Source organism: Eimeria maxima, genomic scaffold (assembly GCF_000499605.1).
Source record: "Eimeria maxima Weybridge genomic scaffold, Emw_scaff208, whole genome shotgun sequence".
In the NCBI taxonomy this organism is placed as follows: domain Eukaryota; phylum Apicomplexa; class Conoidasida; order Eucoccidiorida; family Eimeriidae; genus Eimeria; species Eimeria maxima.
The window spans coordinates 25,706-45,693 of record NW_013564961.1 but is presented as its reverse complement, the minus strand read 5'-3'; the positions used below and the strand labels follow the sequence as shown (position 1 = coordinate 45,693).

At 49.6% G+C, this 19,988-nt stretch overlaps 2 protein-coding genes across 2 annotated transcripts; both read right to left on the bottom strand.

Annotated features, from left to right (window-relative positions):
- Window positions 1-464: 464 nt before the first annotated feature.
- EMWEY_00021810 (subtilisin-like protease TgSUB2, putative) lies at window positions 465-9,376 on the bottom strand (the record flags this gene model as incomplete). The annotated part of the gene is made up of 13 exons (XM_013480579.1): window positions 465-590; window positions 1,166-1,323; window positions 2,056-2,216; window positions 2,913-3,151; window positions 3,373-3,467; window positions 4,155-4,247; window positions 4,665-4,761; window positions 5,132-5,262; window positions 5,960-6,104; window positions 6,362-6,444; window positions 6,689-6,913; window positions 7,328-7,876; window positions 8,098-9,376. The coding sequence occupies 13 exons, from the start codon at window positions 9,374-9,376 to the stop codon at window positions 465-467; spliced, it is 3,381 nt and encodes a 1,126-aa protein (XP_013336033.1).
- Window positions 9,377-13,668: 4,292 nt separating this feature from the next.
- Window positions 13,669-16,680, bottom strand: EMWEY_00021800 (hypothetical protein, conserved; the record flags this gene model as incomplete). Its single annotated transcript, XM_013480578.1, has 4 exons — window positions 13,669-13,803; window positions 14,337-14,482; window positions 14,983-15,403; window positions 16,189-16,680. 4 exons carry the CDS (start codon window positions 16,678-16,680, stop codon window positions 13,669-13,671), a joined length of 1,194 nt encoding a protein of 397 aa, XP_013336032.1.
- Window positions 16,681-19,988: the final 3,308 nt, after the last annotated feature.

The window sequence follows — 19,988 nt, the reverse complement described above, 5'->3', positions numbered from 1 at the left end:
TATATATATATATATATATATATATATATGCACCTACGCACATGCATATTCACATGTACTATACGTCCTCTTCGCGGCAAGTAGTTGCACAGGCACATTGATAAAAACCCTACGGCCCAACATAGTCATACTCAGTTAACTACCTTCACTCCATGAATATGTAGTTTGTGATGCAGTAAATTCCTATAAATCCTGCATCCAACTGCCATTTTCAAACGCTACGGAAAGCGTATGAATAGACGTTCAATTGGGCCTGCCTGGCATCCCCGCACAAAATGAAGTATATTTGTACACCAAAAGTGGATAAATGGGCAAATGGGTTAGTAGGCAAATGCGCGTAGGCCAGGATTTTACACAGTATCTACCAGGAGGCACAAACAATAGGGCAGAATCAGTAGCACAGCGGTAACCACACCGGGGGAGGAAACGAAGGAAGTAATGAAATAAACAAAGCACACACTACTCTACCTGTAGGTGCCTTCAGCGTAGCCCCGCCAGTACAGCGTCGAAGCATACTTCTCTCCCGCCTCCAAATCAACAATCATGTCGGTACACTTCATTTGCATCCACATACCCCCCATCCTCGCCATCTACCAAACACAAACAACAGCAAAGGCAAGAATAAAATCAGCAACAGCGCCGTTGGCGTAGTATCAGAAACAGCAGTAGCTTATGCAGCAAAGCACCTTCTCAATTTCGGAGGTTATGCTAACAGAACTGCACCATCGCGCACTTCCACTAAGCAGACCGCCTGCCTACCCCGGCATTAATACAGGATGCATATACGTTCATAGCTTCGTTTCAGACTGAAAGTCTTGTGTCACGCACGCACTTAGCACTCCAACATTAAAGCCTAAGGTTTAAGTTTTTGCGATAAAACTTGAGGGCTTAGAAGAGCTAAACCGAGTGGTACCGGAAACTTCATGCGGCAAACCGGAGATGTTTCGCACACATGTATGTGTATAAGAACGTATAACCACGTCTACAAGCACACATATATCGCTGAAGATCTAATATAAATAACCGCTGTGCAAGTGCATGCACGCATATTTCCTACAATATATCCGCACGCGTGCACACAAGCAAAACGTGAGTGCATATGCATGCTTGCATACGATGTGTTAGTTACCACAGAGCCCACGCACGCATGAACGAAGCAACGTACCAAGACGGCAGCAGCGGCATCGACGGCTCCGCCCCACTGAGTGGTCTGCTGTGCCGATTTCAGGGGCTGGACCGTCGCCCTGATGATGTCCTTGACCTCGGCTGCGGTGACATCTGAGTTGGCTTTCTTGAACACGCCGAACACCAATGCTCCTACGCCTGCCAGAGAAAGAGGTGCAGGCGCAGAAAAACCTCACTAACCCCAGAGATTCAGGGCAGGGCACGTGTGAATGTGTAGGGACAGTGTACGCTCAGGAAACAACCCGCACACACGCCATTTGCCAAATACAACCCAGAAACAGCAACGAAACGAAGAAACAAAGGCGGTATTCCGCTCACAACGATTCTGCAAGGCTAGGGCAAATCCTAGGGAACTGTACGTGTACTGCTCTGGCACATCCGCGTCACCACACTAGGCACACCAGCGCACAAGCGTCTCATGATGGCACCGTGTTTCTATCATCTAGGCTAAAATCCCGTAATTCCCTGCTGCAACATGAAATTGTTGTGTACAGACAGCCAAGGCAGATGGCAGGGACTCGCGGATTGCGGTCCTCTATTTAAATACCAATACAAACAGAAGAAAATGAAGATGAAGCAGCGCAGGAGCCGGAAATGTGCTTAGATTAACCCATTGTACTATTATTGAATCGCAATATGAACAAGGTACTACGAAACCCTCACGCATTTGCCTTGCTCAAATCACTGTCCGTCAAGCATTTGCCTCAAACCTCCACAAATCTTATCTCTAGACCATCAGCGCTAAACCCTACCCTCTAAGCTACCGAATTCCAGAACTTTAGTAGATGACACATTTAAAAGCCTGCAGATGCCATAACCTGAAAGCCAGATCCCGCAGTGCAATTGTTTACTGGCCCACCAGCTCCTCACCAGAAACATGTGGCGCAGCCATGGAGGTTCCTGAGAGGAAGGCAAAGCCATCGTCGAGGTAGGTCGAATATATTCTGTCTCCAGGTGCTAGTAAGGAGACGCTGTTTTTGCCATAGTTGCTGAAGGAGGCCAAGTTACCATCAGCGTCATACGCGCCTACACTGGAAACGAAGCAATGCACCCAAGTTTAAAGTAAGACCGAACAACGAAGTTGGCTACAATGTACATGAAGAAACTAAAAAACCCTAAAACATGAATTACGAGAACTGGGAAAGGTGAAAACGGAGCAAGAAGCAACAGAGCTAAAAACAAGTACACGGAGAGGGCGACTAAGGTATCTGGTAGTGAAGCCTTGGCCAAGTTGTACGGTTGGTTGCATCGGCGGTAGAAACGCAGTGCACAAAAATAGTGTCCAATGAACATGGGGGTTAGAGGGTAGACACACTGACAGGGAAATGCAGAGGGGTAAACACGAACGCAGGAGCTTCCACCGTGGCCAAAACAAGTACATAAACAAGTGCAACCAGAGCGAATGAGCACAAACAAACACAGGGACCCAAACCAATACAAACGCAGATGGAGGACAAAACTCAGGAAGCAATGGCACTGGGGAAAACAACGACGGAGAGAGAACGGCAGCAAAAAATGCACACGTGCAAGGACAGCCATAGACCTAAAATGCCCGCGACCTGCTGTTGTGAACCCCTCCTTCTCAACAAAAGACGAATGCATGTCGTGCATACGCTATTCTATTCCAAATAAAGGTAATACAAGACGCGCACATGCATATATGCAATGAAACGGAACGATGTCCACCCAAAGCGACACCCGGCAATACAGCTGTGCATTGGTCTCACGAAATCGTATTCGAGTAGTCGAAGTTTGCCGGGTAAAAGGGCTGAAAGTCATTGTTGCTGCTGCTGTTGCCAGCCGCATTAACAATCAGAATACCTAGCCCTCCCCGCATATGGCGAGACCGCTCTATCAACAACTGCAACGATGCCGTGGTCTCTGGTGCACCCCAACTGTTGTTTATCACTGAAACCCCCTTCACCATCGCGTAAGCCAAACCCCGTACGGCGTCCCCTATTGAACCCTGTAACAAGCATCAAAATCACCAAATCATAAACCACTAATCCCTGTGGCACGAGCGTTCAAAACTAAATGCTGTAGCGAAGACTCTCCGGCCAGAAGTATGATTAAAATGATCCCGTTAGAAGATGCTGGCAGACTGTAGCTATCACTTCTAGAAAAAAAATACAGCAACACCAGCAGGAGATGCTGGTGCTTCTGTGTTAATTTGGATAAGATGCTGACCGTCCCGCTGGAGCCAAATTGCTGTATTTTCATAAGGGAGACTAGCGGTGCACAGCCGACGATGTCTCTGTTGTTCGCCACGCCTCCTACCGTACCTGTTCACCACATACTGACATTCGGCGTACCGCGCATACAGTACACTTACACACATTTGAATAACAGCAGCCAGAACACCTAAGTGTTAAACGCACGTACGCACACGTAGAAAGTAAAACATTCTTTCCAGGTGCGTAGGTTTGTTGACATGCAACTGAACATTATCACTTTAAGCTGAAGTGAGAGTGAGCCGTAGGCCTTCAAAGAACTACTTGGGCCTACACCATATAGGGACCCTTGATAGGTAGATCCTGGCACCTTAGACCGGCAAAGCATCCTTACCAACAGACAGGAACTGGAGATGTAAGGTGAGCGCTTACCTCAGTCTATTTGCCTCTGTTAGTGCAGCTCCATCGGTGAGTGTTTGTGTATTCCCGCAAAAGTGCTTGTTTGTATCTGCCTGTTGAAGTGCGTGAGCTATGATGTTTGGGCATATAGGTTACTCATGTTAGTGCAACATGTAATGCCACACCATACTTGCAGAAACGTCAAGGATGTGATATCCTATCAATAGCATATGGATGTGATGTGCAGTAGTACGGGCGATGGCGTATGCGCAGCTGGCCCGAAGCTTGTCAGCGACTGTGAATGTAGCGGTAGTGAAGACGTATATCAACTGATGTGCACTTAGTTACTGGCTTGTGTTAACACCTCAGCTGCAGCGTTGATGTGCATGCACCGCTGACCTGCCACATGCGTGCCGTGTCCATTTGTATCGACGACACGATTCGAGTCATCAGCAAAATTCCAGCCCTCCGTGTCGTCTATGAAACCATTATCTGACGTTTGGAAGAGCACAATGCGCAAACCGAACCTAAGAAGTATTTTCAAGACGAACAGGAATTGTTCCTCCCGAAGAAAAAGAATAGAACCTTTGGAAATGCAAGGTATAGTAGGTGTGGTCAGGAAGGAGTAAGCAACAACTTCAGGAGTACTTGGGTTATGGATGACCAGTTTCAGAATACTCACAGTAAGGCTAATACAACGAAACAAACCATGCACAGTGACATTCACAATCTAGACACTGAACGGCAGCAAAAAGTGGATGAAATATCCATGAAGAGGAGCACGTAAAACTGTGCTGCAATGAAAAGCAACAAAGGCGACAAGCAGGAGCAACCCAGTACACGTATTTTGACGCAGAAACTAACAACGTAATACGGCACAACATTAGTAAGGCCTAAATGGGGACCTACTGTCGTCATCCTGTCCATCGATTGTCTCAAGGGGATTGTGCCAAATGTTCTCGTCTAAGTCGGAATGGCCCGCTACGCCCGAGTCGATTACTGCCACCTGCCAAAAACGAATCAAGCAGTACGCAATCCATGAGCGAAAGAAACACGGAAAACTGCAAATTCTATTCTAACACATGAACCAGTTCACCAGTGGACCCGACATGGACACAAGTCAGCCGAACACAATATCTCATGTGAACCCAGAAAAGACACGAACAATGGAAAAGCAGTTCGGCAGATGAGTGAAATGACAGTGACAGAAAACACCTAGCAGCCGAGCAATCACGCAAGCGCACACACGGCACTACAGATTCAGTGCGTGGGAAAACGCTATAAGTAAGTTTATTCCCTCCCAAGGCACCAGGCCAGAGCTGTTTATGGGTTGGAGGAGGGCAGGGCAACGAAGGAAAGCGACCGTCTACGCTCACCACAATCTCCTTGTGACCCTTCTCTCCATGCATCCAGGCGTGCACACAGTGCGCGCTGAACATTCCCCACAGGCGTTTTTCTAAATCGGGATCCTGAGGGACGCGGGCAGACACCGGAGAGTCCTCGTCCTCTGCAGAACACAGCGCACATCCGAAAACGTCAGTCGGCAGAAACACAACGACAGAAAACGAATTGCAACTGGAAAACGGCATAGCTGTGCTGCGATCGGTAATGGCGCCTAACGCCACACAGCACGTTCCAGAAAGGCATAATGTAGAGCACAAGTACAACAGGAATAAGGACAAAAGACGCCACACCATGAGGGAGAAGGCAAATAATAAATAAAGCAATAATAGAAATAGGCAGAAAGCAGAGAGACCCTACAGCAGAATGAGCAAGAAATCATAGTACCTCACCAATGATAGGCGGAACACACAGAAACAATCGACAAGGGAAGAAACAAGCGAACAGATGGCGAAAAAGCCCCTCCAAGTACGCATGCAAGAAAGCCAAATGCTCTCATGGCAAGCACCACTAGGGTAGGGCTGGAGGCCTTCACACCCAGGAGGTGACGGATTCACTTAACCACTCTGAGTAACTAATACTAGTACTTAAAGGCAGCCAGTGCGTGAAATATGATGGCTACCCTATAGCTGTGCTGCTAGCTCCCCTCCCATTTAAGTCCTCAGCCGCCAACTCAGGTGCACAGAGCTGAAAATCTACTCTCTCGACCGTAAACATACAAGGCACTTTTGCACGCTTGGCTGCTACGTCGTCAATTGAACATCCATCCCAATGCACAGAAGAAATCATCTAACCCTATGTACCTGACAAAAGGCGTGTTCTTGCCGTTTCCTCGGCTGAGCACTGGGCTTGCAGGGCCTCCTTAGCCTGCACGAAGGCCCACCGTTCCAACAACCCCTTGGGTGGTGCGGGAAGCCCTTCTCCCGCAGGAACCATTTGAAGCGAAGTCTGTATACACAAGAATATAAGGCGCAGCAACGCCTACACCTTAAACTTAAATCGTGAACTCTATTCCGTATGTTCTAGACCCTAAACCTCAAACCAGACTCCATCGCGAAAACCGTGTAGATTACATGACTAAAAACCAGCCCATGCCATAGCCAAGGCATTCCCGGCAGAACGTCACCAGGACCAGCAGATCTTATGACGTAAAACCCGTAGCTCAAATCCTGAACCCCACCAGATGAACTCGAACACAGCCTCACCGGCTTTGCAAGTTCAAAAAAGAGAATGCTCCGTCCTTCTAAGAGCAATAACTTCGACAAAACCATCTGCACCTCGCCCTTGTCTGACAAATCTAAACAGATCAGAGCACTCAACGCCCTTGATTCGCAGTCATAGCCCACAATAACCCGAACCCTAGACCCCAAGGCAGAACTTTCGAGCTGCTGCCTAAAACATATGCTACCTCCCTTGCATTTTCCCGGGGGTTTTAAATGGATCGCTACGTCTTGCATGCATACACCCTAGGTGGATACAGTTCAAGAGCTAATGCTAGTCTTAAATCTTGCGCGGCAGCTCATATTGAGTACCTGCAGTAGGTGGGAACTGCAAGATGATGACGTCGACGGCCTCTAGAATTTCACAAGAGAAATTTCTCCTGTCCTTCAGCACCGAAAGAAGGTCTTCGCATGTCTGCATTATCCGCGCTGCCCCCGCAGATGTCTGCATGAAGCTGACAGCCTCCCCCTCTGTTTGTATCTCGTTCTTCTCGCTGTTTCCGTCAAGAGGGCTGGCAAAGCAAACAACTAAATCGACTGCCCATCCATCCAGCCCGCAAGCCGATACAGTCGCAACAAACAAGCATCAAAACATTCCCAACAAACAAACATCCAAACAGAGGCACGCAAAGCACCAGTTAAGCACCCTAGACAAGGCTCACTTCAACTAATTCCCTCGTCACCAGAGTTTGTGTCCCTCCATTCTATCTGTGCGACCTCCCCTGTTAGGTCCCCCTGCGCTCCCTGTCCCATCGATTAGCTCTTTACAACATACTACTACCCAGTTTCTCCGTGTTCACTGCTCCTCCACGCTAACAATCTACAGCTCCCTCTGCAGAAGACGCTGACTTCTGGCACAAGAATTAGCGTCTATGATTTCCCATGATCGAAGATTCTATTCTCAAACCCAGATAGAGCGCCGGCTCCTCATTTTGCTCAATGTTCGCTTACGAGGGCTATTTGGGAGTTTCCTTCTGTGTCTGCGCATTTGCTTTAGAATAGAAGTAACATAATCTGCAGTTTTTGCCGCTGCTTCTGCAGCGGCCGTTGCGTCTTCACCGTCTTGCTCCTGTAGGAACGAAGCTGGACCCGAGAAGCCTCTATAGTAAGAGTTCGTGTAGGAGGGTATGGAAGCCTTGAATTTGGCGTTGACCGTCTTCATCACAACTGTGAGGGGTTGCCCTGTTGTGTTGCTCAATAATAGGCGTCGCTCCAGGAACCTCCCTTGCTTTTTTTGGTATTCCACATGTACTGGCCCCGTGCATGCCGAGTCCAAGTACGAGGCATCGATGAGGACGCCCCCCACCTCCAACACACACTCCGTTTTCCGTGCGACAGAGTCTTCTGCTTCTAATCCAGCTGCCCTTTGAGAATCCGACAGGCCCCCCCGAGGACTAAGCGGCTGCCATGGAAAGTCAGGAGAGTCCTCCGAGGCCTCGTTCAGCTCCCACGACGTAGCGGATGGTGAGGTACTCCTTGAATGGCCAAACTGACCTCGTGCTGCTAAACATAACAAACCCCAGAATCTGCAGCTTGGAAGGGAGTCGCCCCCACATCTTCCGTATGTAGCTAACCCTCATCCGGTTAATATCCCCAATCAGCTAGTCCCAAATCGTACACCAGAAATCACTGCCCCCACCCACTCCCAAAAGCATGGATACCCAAGGCTTTAAAAGATAACCACGGTTAAGTGTGATCCTCGGCACTCCTCAGGAGCTTACTAGTGTGGTCAAGACGGGAGTCAAGACTGCTCCACCCTGCATGCCAGAGAGCCTCTTGTCCATGTCTTCTTTTCCTTCTACTGCCGTGTTTTCTGGTGTACCTGCTGTCTATAATGCTGTCGTCTGTGCGGCTTTTGGCATCCGTGCTGCCGGAGTTGCCACTGTCTGCTGTGGGCCATCTCCTAATCGATCCCGATTCCGACTCCGAAGCTGCCCCCCGCTGAGCTGCGGCATCGGGGGCTTGGGGCGAAGTCGAATTGCTCGGGGAGTTGGGGTCCTGTCTTACCTGACCGTTGTCTTGAGAAGAGGAAGAAGGCGACTCAGTGCCTGAGCTAGGGCCGTCTCGGCTCCCTCCAACTCTCCGTTCAAGCCATCGTTGATACTTCCCGCTGCCGCTCATACGACTGCTCCCCCGTTGTTCTTCTTCTGCTACTTGATCTGAGCCAGTTTTGAGACTAGACAAAGGGGTACTTACTTCCTCTCCTTCTGCCGAGGCTTCTCCTGCTCCTGCTGCAACATCCTCCGTCTGCTCAGGGTGCTCCTCCGCAGCCTTATCGAGCATTGGTATTCCCACGAAGTCCTCAGGCAATCCATCATGTTCCAATTTCTCCGCCTCTGTTGGCTCCTGCCCTGAATGCAATGGATTCCATGTCCATACAGAGGGGCTGCCACTTGGGGGTGCATGCAATTTGATGTCGTCATGCAGCAGCGAACCACCTACACTGTTGGCTTCCGGAAAACCGTAAAACATGTGCTCGTTGATCCCCTGTTTCCTCTCCCGATGTAAGGAAGGGTGGCTAACATCATCAGCAGAAATTGCGACACTAGAAACAGCAACCGACGCAGCAGAGGCTACAGACGCAGCAGACGCTCCATGAGAAACAGCAGCCGCTTCAACGGGTGCTGTAGCCAGCTCGGAAGAGGTGTGTGATCCCTCGTTCGGTCGTAACCCGGTACGCTGCCCTTGGAGGTCTGGCTTATGAAATGTACCGGCATCCTGGGAAATGTCTATAATCTGGGTTTTCTCTCCCAAGGGACCACTGCCAGGAAGTTTGTCGGGCGGCGGCTTGTGGTTCTGGAAAGGATCTTGAGGCAAAGATACATTTGTTGGATGATCCTCAAGGGATGACAAGACAGGTCCGTCAGTTAGAGCCCCCTGGAAAGTACTCGAGACCCCATTTCGAGAAAAACCCGAAACAGGGTCTACACACTGGGATGCAAGGGAGAGGACAGCAGCGCCGAACAAACGAAGAGCCGCTCGTAACTGAATAATCTGCATATTACCAGTCCACCTTTAGACACGGCCCCTTATTTTGAAAGCACGGAGGTATTAAACGCCGAGAGCATCAGGAAGCAAACTTTCAGCAGGGGGAATTGGCAGTCGAGCCTCGAGCCGTCCAGCCACGAGTTACTACTCAGGCAAGCGTCCAGCTTCTGTACATCTTCTTCTACCGTTTTTGACACTCACAATTAAGTGTTTTGTTTTCAAGGAGAAGGGCTATGAAAAGCAGAAGGAGCGGTCTAGTCTTCCTCCCGTACTCTCAGAGACCACAAGTGAACCATTCGCCAGGAGGCCCTACAGATGCAAAACGAATTGATCAAGACAGAAGCATCTAATGAGGCGTAGTGGCAAATACAAAATTAACTTGAACGTTGAGGTTGCGTTGTGAAAATTCAGGCTGTGGATATGCATGTGAATCTACAAAGCGCGCCTGTTGCTTCCAAATGCGTAACCGCAGAAGGCATCTTCACTACTTACTGCGGTTCGGCAATGGAGAATTGGTGTTTTCTCAGTGTACCGTAGGAGGGAAGCCTCACCACCTATTTAGAACGTTGTTAAGAGGGAACGTTTGAAACGAATGTGCGGATGTTTAGCCATTTGGGTGGGAAGCTGTTGTCGCGACTCTGCGTTTCAACTTCCCAGAGTTTGTGGGGTGCCAAGTCCAAACAGGGCTCAGAGGACTCAGCTTCTGCGGAGTCAAAACCCACCATTTTTATAACCTTCCCATGTATAACCGGTGGGGGAAGCCTGGGACAGTTTTTAGTAGAAGTTTCCTGGTGCTGGGTGCAGCGGTGGTCTCTACGCTTGGAACGTGTTGCACCCTACTTTCTGCGTGGTCATTTGATTCCCAAGAAGATTGGAACTTCGCCAGTTTAAACTTTCACTGGGCTTCAAATTGCTCCAGAAAGCCCTTGTGTTGCAGTTGATGATCTTGAGGCGCAGGATACTCACATTCCACCAGAAAGCGGAACTGCACAAAATCGGCAGAAGCTGCTGTTGCGTAACTGAACATGGCAGAAGCCCTTGGGTAGTTCAATCAGAGGCTGTTATATCCCTACTAAATGAAGCGACTACTCACAGGAATAGCCACGCCTCTAGAGAGTGCAAGCAAAAGCCATGCAGCTCCCAGTAAGTATTTCATATGGGGCTCATTCATATGGGGTTTTCTCGCGTGCCCCTTAGACAAGCTACTAATTGTCTACACACCTAGCCAAAGCAAAAAGTTCGTATGAGGAATAAGGCTTTGCTAGGCATAGAAACAATAGGAGGAGCCAATAGTGAGTTAGTCGCTTGCCCCATCTGGTGGGTAGTTTGTTGCTTCTACCGTGTCTAGATATCCTTAAAAACTGCAGTTCTCTGAGAAGAAACCTGCCCATAAATATAATGACAAATTAAAATTACAGGGTCCAAACCCTAAAATTCAATGCTTTCGTCCTTCAAACGTTCCAACACTCTGCGATTGAGCGGCGGCCGGTGCCCCCTTTGTTCTACTGAAAACAAAAACGACGAAATGCATGTGTTTCTACACAACAATCAGCCTAGCGGATTCATCTAGTACTGCCAAATCGTCTAGATCGTCACCCATTGTTCTTGCTGCTGCTGCTGCGGACGTCTGCTGCTGCTGAAAGTCCCACGCATCCAAGTAATGGGGCACCGCTCGTTGGCATGTAGCTCCATAGACCAAACACAGCAGGACGCCGACTGCAGTACAGACACAAAAACGCATCTATGTAGCATACCAATAGAAGCATGCACAGATATATGCGTGAATCGTCCAATGTGCGACCGATGAGTAGGCGCTCACTAGTGCAAGTGCAAGGTGCAACTGCTTATCCACATGAATTCTAGGAAGTTCTGCAGTGCACTGCAGGAGGGAAAGCACACGGGTGCTGAATATTCGTGCAAACAACAGGCCGATGGCCTCTGATGCTTCATTATGCATTCAGCAAGGGGCCCCAGAGGGCAACAGCATGCAAACGTCTGCTCTAAATCCTAACTCTTGGAATTCAGCCAGACGCCGCTTACCGAGGAAGCACCAGTTGCTACCGTATAGCAACGAAGCGAGTAAGGGTGTCGCTGCTCAATTCAACACACACAAGCAACTGCAGTTGCAACCCTTTATACCCCTAGTGAAGACCAGCCTAGATATGAGTGCAACTGAAGCAGACAGCATAAAGCGTTGCACCAGGGCTGCTCACCGAAGGCCAATCGAGAAAGAGCGGCAGCAAACACAGTGAGGCGGCACGAGGTGCCGGCTGCTGCCGCATGCAGAGAACATTTGATGGGATCTGACCCGTTCTGCAGCAAGACAGCACCAGCAGGAGCACCAGCGACACCACGCTGGATCCCAGAAGCTCAAAAGCTTAGGAGAGCTCGAAATGTGTTGCATAGCCTCACTGATAAGCTAATCGTATTCACGGACTGGCCGGCTACATCGGTAATTAGAGCGTATTTCTAACTAAGCGGAATTGTAAGTCAGCTTGCGTTGTCATACATACCCAACGACTGGCTGTCTGGGTTAGCTATGTTGATTAGGCCGCTAGCCGAATTAACTAACTAACAGGGCGTCGACTGCACCAAGTTGCTCACTTGGGGGACAAAGGTTTGGTTGCCGAATGATGCATATTGCGGGGCCGCCTGAGCATATGAAGCAAAAGGCAGAACGGTTACTGTTGTTCTAGTGTGCAGGTGCTGCAGCTGCCCATCTTCAGTTTAGGCAGTGCTGTTGCTGTTGCTGACCACGTGGTCACTTCACGGAGACACTAAAACAACAGTAACCGTTAAGTTGGTAGCAAAACCGACAAGCAGCAAGAGCATCTACAGAGAAAAACGACAGTCCAAGCAGCTGCAGCAACAACAGCAAAACGCGGATGCCATACCGTAAAAAGGCAAAGACCCGCAGCCAGAATGAGATGTGCTAGCAGTGAAGATATAAGCAGCAGCACCTGCGCCATATGCAAGCAACAGCCGTGGTGCCAATACCGTACCTTCTACCCGATTCATGCGATAATTCACTAGACCCAGAATTCTGCAAAGCACAGCCCTACACTAGGCCCCCAGCATCAGCTGGTAAGAGACCCGCGAGATCCTCGAGGCTTTGCGCACTTGATTTGTTGCTGATGCACTTGTTGTGGCTGTCTCAGCTGCACGTGTTGCTACGATGCTACTGCTGTCTTTTCTGTCCTTCCTGCCGGTGTTGCTAAGCTGCCTCTTATCACTGCGGCTGCTGATTGTTCCAACTGCAGTTGAGGCACTGCAAGGCCCCATTTCAGGCCGACCTGGGGGGAGCTCGATCCTCCTTTAACAATAACACGCCGCTGCCATTCGCGGAGTCTCTTGTGTCTGGCAGTGCATATGGGCAGCAGCCGAACCACGCCATACAACGCCCCCAGCAGCAGCAGCAGCAGCCAGCCGCAAACCAACCACAGGTCCCCAGGGGGATACTAAGTCACAGCGCAACGCAACAAGACAAAGGGAAATGCTGATTGCATTTCGAAATGCTGTCCCCTTGTTCGATTTGGTACTCTTCGTCGTTTATGTATAAGTAGTGCACAAACGCCCGGCAAAAACAAGCATCTGCGCATTCTACAGACCGGCACCCACTGCAGAAAGAAACAACAGGATTGCATCTGCAGGCGTTGGAGGGCCGTCAGTGTTGGGGGCTGCGAAGCCGCAGCGCCATCCGCACGCAGAGGCCCCCAGCCTCCTTATGAGGACTGTGCCTAGCGACACTAGCAGCAGCAGCAGTAGAAGGAGCAGAAACAAGCCCAAAAGCTGCCGAAAGGGTAGCAGCAAATGACGGAACACCGAATAGGCTGAACGAGTCCCTTCTTCTGCTTCCTGCACCACAAAAACCCCCCATACAATCTAGCCAACAACCTCGATGGCCTCAGGCCTATAACCATGACCTCTTGTCTTGCCGTTTGTAGGGTCTCTGTGTTCAACTCCATCCCTCTAGAAGGTGAACCCTCAAATGAGCTTGGGAACACTGGCTGAGTACGCACGACTTGCTGTAACTAACTGTTACGGACTGGCAAGTTCACAAAAGTAGGTGACATCAGAGGCTATTTGATGCATTTAACATTCAATGAGCGTTTTCAAACAAGAGTAGATGACAGCAACCGCAGCCACGCCCAACTTGGTACTGGTGAATGTATTCCTCCAACTAAATTGCGGAAGCTAAACAGCATTATGCTAAAATGACCAAACATAATACAGGATACTTAATATTGCCTGGGCAGGTTATTTGCTACCGACCGACATTCGTATAAGTCCATTATCAAGAGGCATCACATGGTACTGTCAAGAAGACCCCATACCTGCAACTTGTACTTCCTTTCGCTGCAGATGCGTTGCTGCGCGCGCAGATGCTGGAAGGTCTCGGTATCTAAGGGGCTCATTTTGCGGCCGCCAGCATATTTGTTCTGCAGTGCAAGCCAAGCGCAAGCAAGTTCTGGGGAGTTGAAATTTCTAGTTACACTAGCAGCCGAGCTCCATTTTCGGGCTATGAATATTTTGACGACGCAGACACAGTTTTGACACAGTTTTGCTGTCTGGGATAGCTTGTTTCACTTAAAAGTATAGAATCATGCTTGCGCACATCCTCCCCTGCTTCCTGGTCCCCTGGTTACTTGGGCAACTACATTTCACACTTTTGCTTACTAAGCTTGTGCCTCTTCACTAAACTGTGCAACCGGGAGTACTGCGCATTTTTGTTGCTAAGACAGTCCAAATGTTCATATACTGTGAAAAACGAAGGAGAACGCGATTTTCTGGACGCAACAGGCCCCTACTGTGTATTCAAACTCCTATCTTGCAGGCTACTACAAGCGTGCACACATCTGACATAGGCAGTTGCAATTATACATATGTTCGCCACATATATCTACTCATTGGAGCGTGCTCATCATGAACTGGGTGAACTGCGCGTTTGTGTGCTTGATGCATCATGGCCCACCTGGAGCAACCGCTGCTGTTCGCGGATTGCTGCTATTGCGTGCTCCAATTGCTGCTGCTGCTGCTCAGTGGAAGGCCGACGTTTAAGCCACGCCAATGGGAGACAGGCCACGCCGAAGGCCCCAAAAATGATCCACACCCCCTGTGCTGCAGCAGTAACAACAGCGAGACGCAGCAACACCGAACAAATAGAAACTGCAGGAGTTTCCAAATGCATACACACGAGCAGATGCACATTCAGACCTGTGTACCTTTAATGCTGTACCTACCAGTGTTTTCATCACTGAATTGGTATCCCCACGGTGGTAACTTACAAGCCGGTGTGTGTATGCCCATTTCTTGCACGGCTACTTTACGTGTGTTTGCACCTTGTATACTACGATAGTTCCACAAATTCGTTTCACAGGTGTGCTCTTGTGTTTCCGTGTATTCGTATCCGTGTGTGCCTTCGACCCCACGCATTTTCATACATATCACTGCATTCTAATGCTTGTGAGAATGTCTCTGCGGCTTTGCCTTCCCACACCTTCAGGTAGCATTTTATCTACATGCCTGCAGATGGCTTTACGAATTCGTCTCCTTATAGCTTTGCTTCTTTGTGCCTTTGTGCCTTGGTGTATACATGTCTATGCCCCACTAAGTCTCACCCCCACAAAGAAAGCAGGCTCCGAGATACAGTAGAGAGTCCACTCCTGCCTTATGAACCCCCAGCAGCTGAGCTGTGTACAGTTGTACGGCATCCGAGTCCACGCGCTGTGCTGCTGCTGCTGCTGCAGCGGCAGCTGCACTAGCCGTGGCTGCAGCCGCAGAAGCTGCTGCTGCGGCTGCAGCCATTAGGCCAGCAGAGCTCCTTTCATCAGGACTAACTCCCTGCTGCTCCTGCTGCAAACGTTGCGGTGGCGCAACAGGCTCCTCGGGCCTCAAAAAAGCTGGGGGAGGCATGCCAGGCCTCACTGCCAGCAGCAGCAAAAGCAGCACACACGCAGCCACAACGAATAAAACAGTCTTCTTCAGCGCTGCAAAAGAAGCCTTATAAGAAAACGCTTCAAGTTCATCTATGTCCTGCAGCTAAAAGGACAAGCACACACCTACAAAACAACTTTTCGTGGAGGCTGTATGCATGCATTAAATACGCATTACCATACACAAAATCACATGCGTAAAATTTTTAGAGGGCATGTGTGTGTACAAACACACCACTGCAAATGCAGGTGTTCATGGAATGCCGTCCCGAGCGCAAAAACAACACAGTACACTAAGTACACACAAATACAATTTAAATTGTGCAGTTGATGCAAATGTGAGCCATTATAATACTGCAACTACACGTATATGCATATACTCTATGTACATTGTATCTGCACACTAAGCTGTAGTACAGTGGCATAAAGTTTCGAGGCAAACGGCAAACATTCGGCAGGGATGTGGCAATAACAACTAAGATAAGCTGGAGGCATTTCAGGCGGCGTATGAAGAAAGTATTGAGACCGGCAGCAAATCGGCACCCCAAAGGCCAAGCATATCCTCTGCCATAAGGCGCCTCACAAAATGGCGACGCCAAATGCAAAAGTAAAATACAGATGCAAACAATATCCCAAGGCTACGGCAAAGTAGAATTGCCAGGATTTCTGTAAGTTCCCTAAATGTATTCCAGTCATGCTTCTATATTTTTGCTCGTACTTATCACTTATATTGCCAACACGTTGTAGCCTACATTTGTGGTGCAATATTTTTGCTTAGCACTTTCAGGAGGAACACTGCGAATAGCCTACGGTCACAACGAGAACAGTGCCGCTCCTGCAAGGAGGCTACAACACTATCGCAAATAGTGCATTGGTAATGTCGCATTGTACCCGCCTCCTGTCGCTCTCTTTTGCATAGAAGATAGCCGCAGGTGTCAGTATAAAGCAGCAGAGGAAGACAGCAATGCCCAGACCAAGGTACAACTGCTGCAACACATCAGGGGTGAGCGGTAAGGAGGCCCTTTTAAGTGCCGCCCAGCCAGCAGCAGCAGCAGCGGCGGCGGCGGCTCCCGCAGGGGTAAAGGCGGCTGCCGCGGTGTTGGACGCGTGAGCTGCAGCAGCTGCCTCAGCAACAGATGGAGGCTGCTGCAACTCTTGAGGGATATCAGCATTCTGTAGGGTAGCAAAGTTGACTGTGGAAGCCTGCATGATGTCTATAGGCACGAGAAGGGCCAGAAGGAGAGCAAATGTGAGGGTACTGCAGAAGGAGAGAGCCGCAATTGGAGTGTCCTTCTTCCTGTCGACGAAGTGGTAGTAGAGCAGCAGCGGCAACATGCATGCGGCACTTGCCGCTGCAGCAGCCCCAAGGCCCACGAGTAACATCTTCAGCCTGCCGCCCAGACCTCATCTCCAACCAAAAGCGACAACAGCTGCGGTGGTAGCAGCAGCAGTAGCACAGCCGCACCCCTTCTGCGAGAAGGAATAACTCCCCGAAGAGACACGAGATTAAATGCCACTAGGGTTCTCAGGATAATCCCCTCAGGCTGTAGCCATCGGCTCCATTCGAATGAGTCTGTTGCAACTGCAGCTTGGATGCATGCTTGAGCCGAGGGAAGGGGATCCAATGAGGGGTAATGCGTCGGTTTGGGGCATGTATGGAATGTCAGTGAAACGAAAGAAGAAATTTTGCTAGTTTTTCCGGATTATACTCGATGAGAAGAGTAAGGGGATTGTTTGATCTTCTGGCTGTGAGGAACCGCTGGCCTTGAACGGTACGTTGACAGGCCAGTCCTACTGCTCATCGAACTTGCCCTTCTCTCTCCCCCTTTGTTTCCGCCTTATTCAAAGCCCAAGCCAATTCAGTTACAAAATCAGAAAGTTCCTTTTGGAGGCTCGTTTGTCTCTCATCGCTCGTGTCGGCGGGCCTGCATGCGACTGTAGCTCTGCCGACTCTCCTCGATCTGGTGCGGCGACAAAAAGGTCTTAGTTTTGGATGGAGTAAGCTGGAAAATGTCTATATGTCAAAATAAGTTTGCGTCTTCTTAGGATTATCTGGTATTTGCATAATGGGAGAGGTGACGCTAAAGTGCCGCCGACGGTCGACCCACCATCTGGGCCAGCTGTTTCAGTTCCCACTCACGCACCTGCAGCTTGCCTTCTGAGCTGAATTATAGATTTGAATGTGATCGAGCTTTAAGTAATATTATTTGTTAACGAAGCAAACAGAAAATTGAGTCGATGGACCTTCTTTACAACTCAAATGCAGACGGCAGCCATTCTCTTCAGCTGCATGTCAATGAGCTGCTATTGAGTAAGCCGACAATCTCACCCTTTCCGAAAGCTTTAATCCATTGGTCTCTAGCTGAAGGAAGTAAATTAGTCCCAGACTCAAGTAGTTAAGAGCGCAACACTCTTTTTGCACACTACCTTTTAAGTGGTACCCAAGCCTTCATGAGCAGGCTGCTAGCACCTATTTCGTTGGCTGCAAGAAAAGATGCCTTTATCTCCGTATGACGGGAAGAGAACCGTTGCAAGATATATGACTGTCTCTCTGTTGACCTACCGCACCTGCATCCAGCCCACTTCCCCCTTGTTGCCTTCAGGCTGTCAGACACTTGATACAGAGGCCTCTGGCTTGATTCAGACTGTTGTTGCAAAGGCGAAAACGTTCCACCAGCAGCAGCTTGCCGTCCGTCATTGTTGCTGTGTAACTGCTGCTGAGACATCGCAGGCAACCTGCTCGTCCATTAGGCTCTGCAATTATTTCGGTCGTACCTCTTTAAGCTGGCACTAGGCATGTACAGAGGCACGCATATCAACACATGCCATCAGCATGTGTTGATATGCGTGCCTCTGTACATGGCTAGTGCCTTAGGAAACTGGGGTCCATTTCATATGCCATGCAAATACAGCGATGTGTTTATTTTACCACGACTCACAGGGACCAAACGACTCTATTGCAGCTAATTTGTTGTTCACCTGGCGTAACATATTGCTATCCATAGTGCACGTGCAGCAGTTGTAAAGACTAGCAGCGTGAGCTCTGCCTTTCATCGACTCTTTGCGCAGACAGGGACGTTTGTCGCAGGTAGTAGGGGTGAGGCTTGCAAGAGAACGGGAGAGGCGGCAAATCGAGCTGCGCTTTTCTACAGCGGCGTTGCGGTACAGGCAGCAGGAAGCAAAACTACACAGGCAAGCATATTCCGGCATGGTAGAGGCATTCGTCCATCACTTTTTCTCCTTCGACTTGAACCAAACAGGTTACCGAGAAGGCCGGGAGATGTTCCCATGTTTGTGTTTCCGCTCGTCCGCAGGTTGCAACAGGAGGTTTCCCGCCTGCAGCAGGTGCTCCAACAGCAGCAGCAACAAATGGCTTTTCTACGGGCGGAAGATCAGACCCTACCGAAAAGGAGCCGCGAGCCCGCTACTGCTAGCCTTGCTCTAAGTTCTTAGCCACTTGGCCTACTCTAGGCTCAGCAAAGCGCGCAATGTCTATAAGATTACAAGTAACCTAAATGTGGCAGCTGTGCTTTTTGGGCCTGGGGCCCCTTGTGGGGCTGCGTGGGAGAAACTGTTTCCGTTGGTGCTCCTGAGTACAACACAGACGAAGACTCGCTGCTGCGGTTGCTGCTGTTGCATGCAACGGCAGCCTTTTGGGAGACGTGTGATGCATGCAACTGCAGCCCTTTGGGAGACGTATGATTCGGTGTGAGCCACTGCTTCGCCTTACCAACTATTTTGGGGGCTTTTTCCTGGCAGTTTGGACTCTTATTGTTGGTGAAACACATCAGCGCTCATCGCGTGTACTCGCGAGTAGAGCATGACTTACGCTAGAAGTGTAAACAGCCACCATGAGCGTGTGCCCTCTTGCAGAAGATAGTCGTGCCACGGATGCACCGAGACCATGGGGACTCAGGAGCAGCTACTACAAGCATTCGTATATGCTGTCCTTCGTACACTCGGTTCGGGCAATTTATTCGCTAGTTAGTAGTTCGTTCGTAGCTACCTGAGAAGATGGGCAAAGGCTAAGTTTTTCAGAGTCGTCAGTGGCAGCAGAGTCCAATGCAACAGGTTCAGGCAGGCAGTGGCCCCCACTCTGCAGAAGAGTGAGGTAAGAGTCCTTTCTGTGCGAACATATAATTCAGCCTCTTGAACACGGCTCGGTCGGATACCCAGATGCTGACCGCCACACTACTGCTGAGCTCCGCTCTCGAGGCTCTACAGCATATGCTTTAAAGAGCTCGGCACTACGATCGCGTATCCAACATCTATACGGGCACGCAATTTCTGGCTTTGGATCTGAATGCATGCACTTATCTGCTGAACGACAGAGTGAGCGGACATTGGAGGGACCCTTCTGTGCACCGCGGAAAAGCAAACACTGCCTGCATTTGAAACGACCACATTTCATAGTGACGCTGTAGCGGACGCATACAAATGTACTAAATCCACGGCAGCGTGAGCATTGCCGCGGTTATCCATGGTGAAGAATGCGATAAACCTTCAGAAACAATGAATGTTTCGCTTGCAGAGAAAACTTAGCTCTACGCGCATTCACCATTAAGCGTTTCGATGAGTAAGTTTTCTCTGCAAACGAAACGTTCATTGTTTCTGAAGGCTCATCGCTACAACATGCTGGTTGCTGATGGTGTATTGTTAAGTTCCCCTTTGAGATTCAGACGCAATGGCTG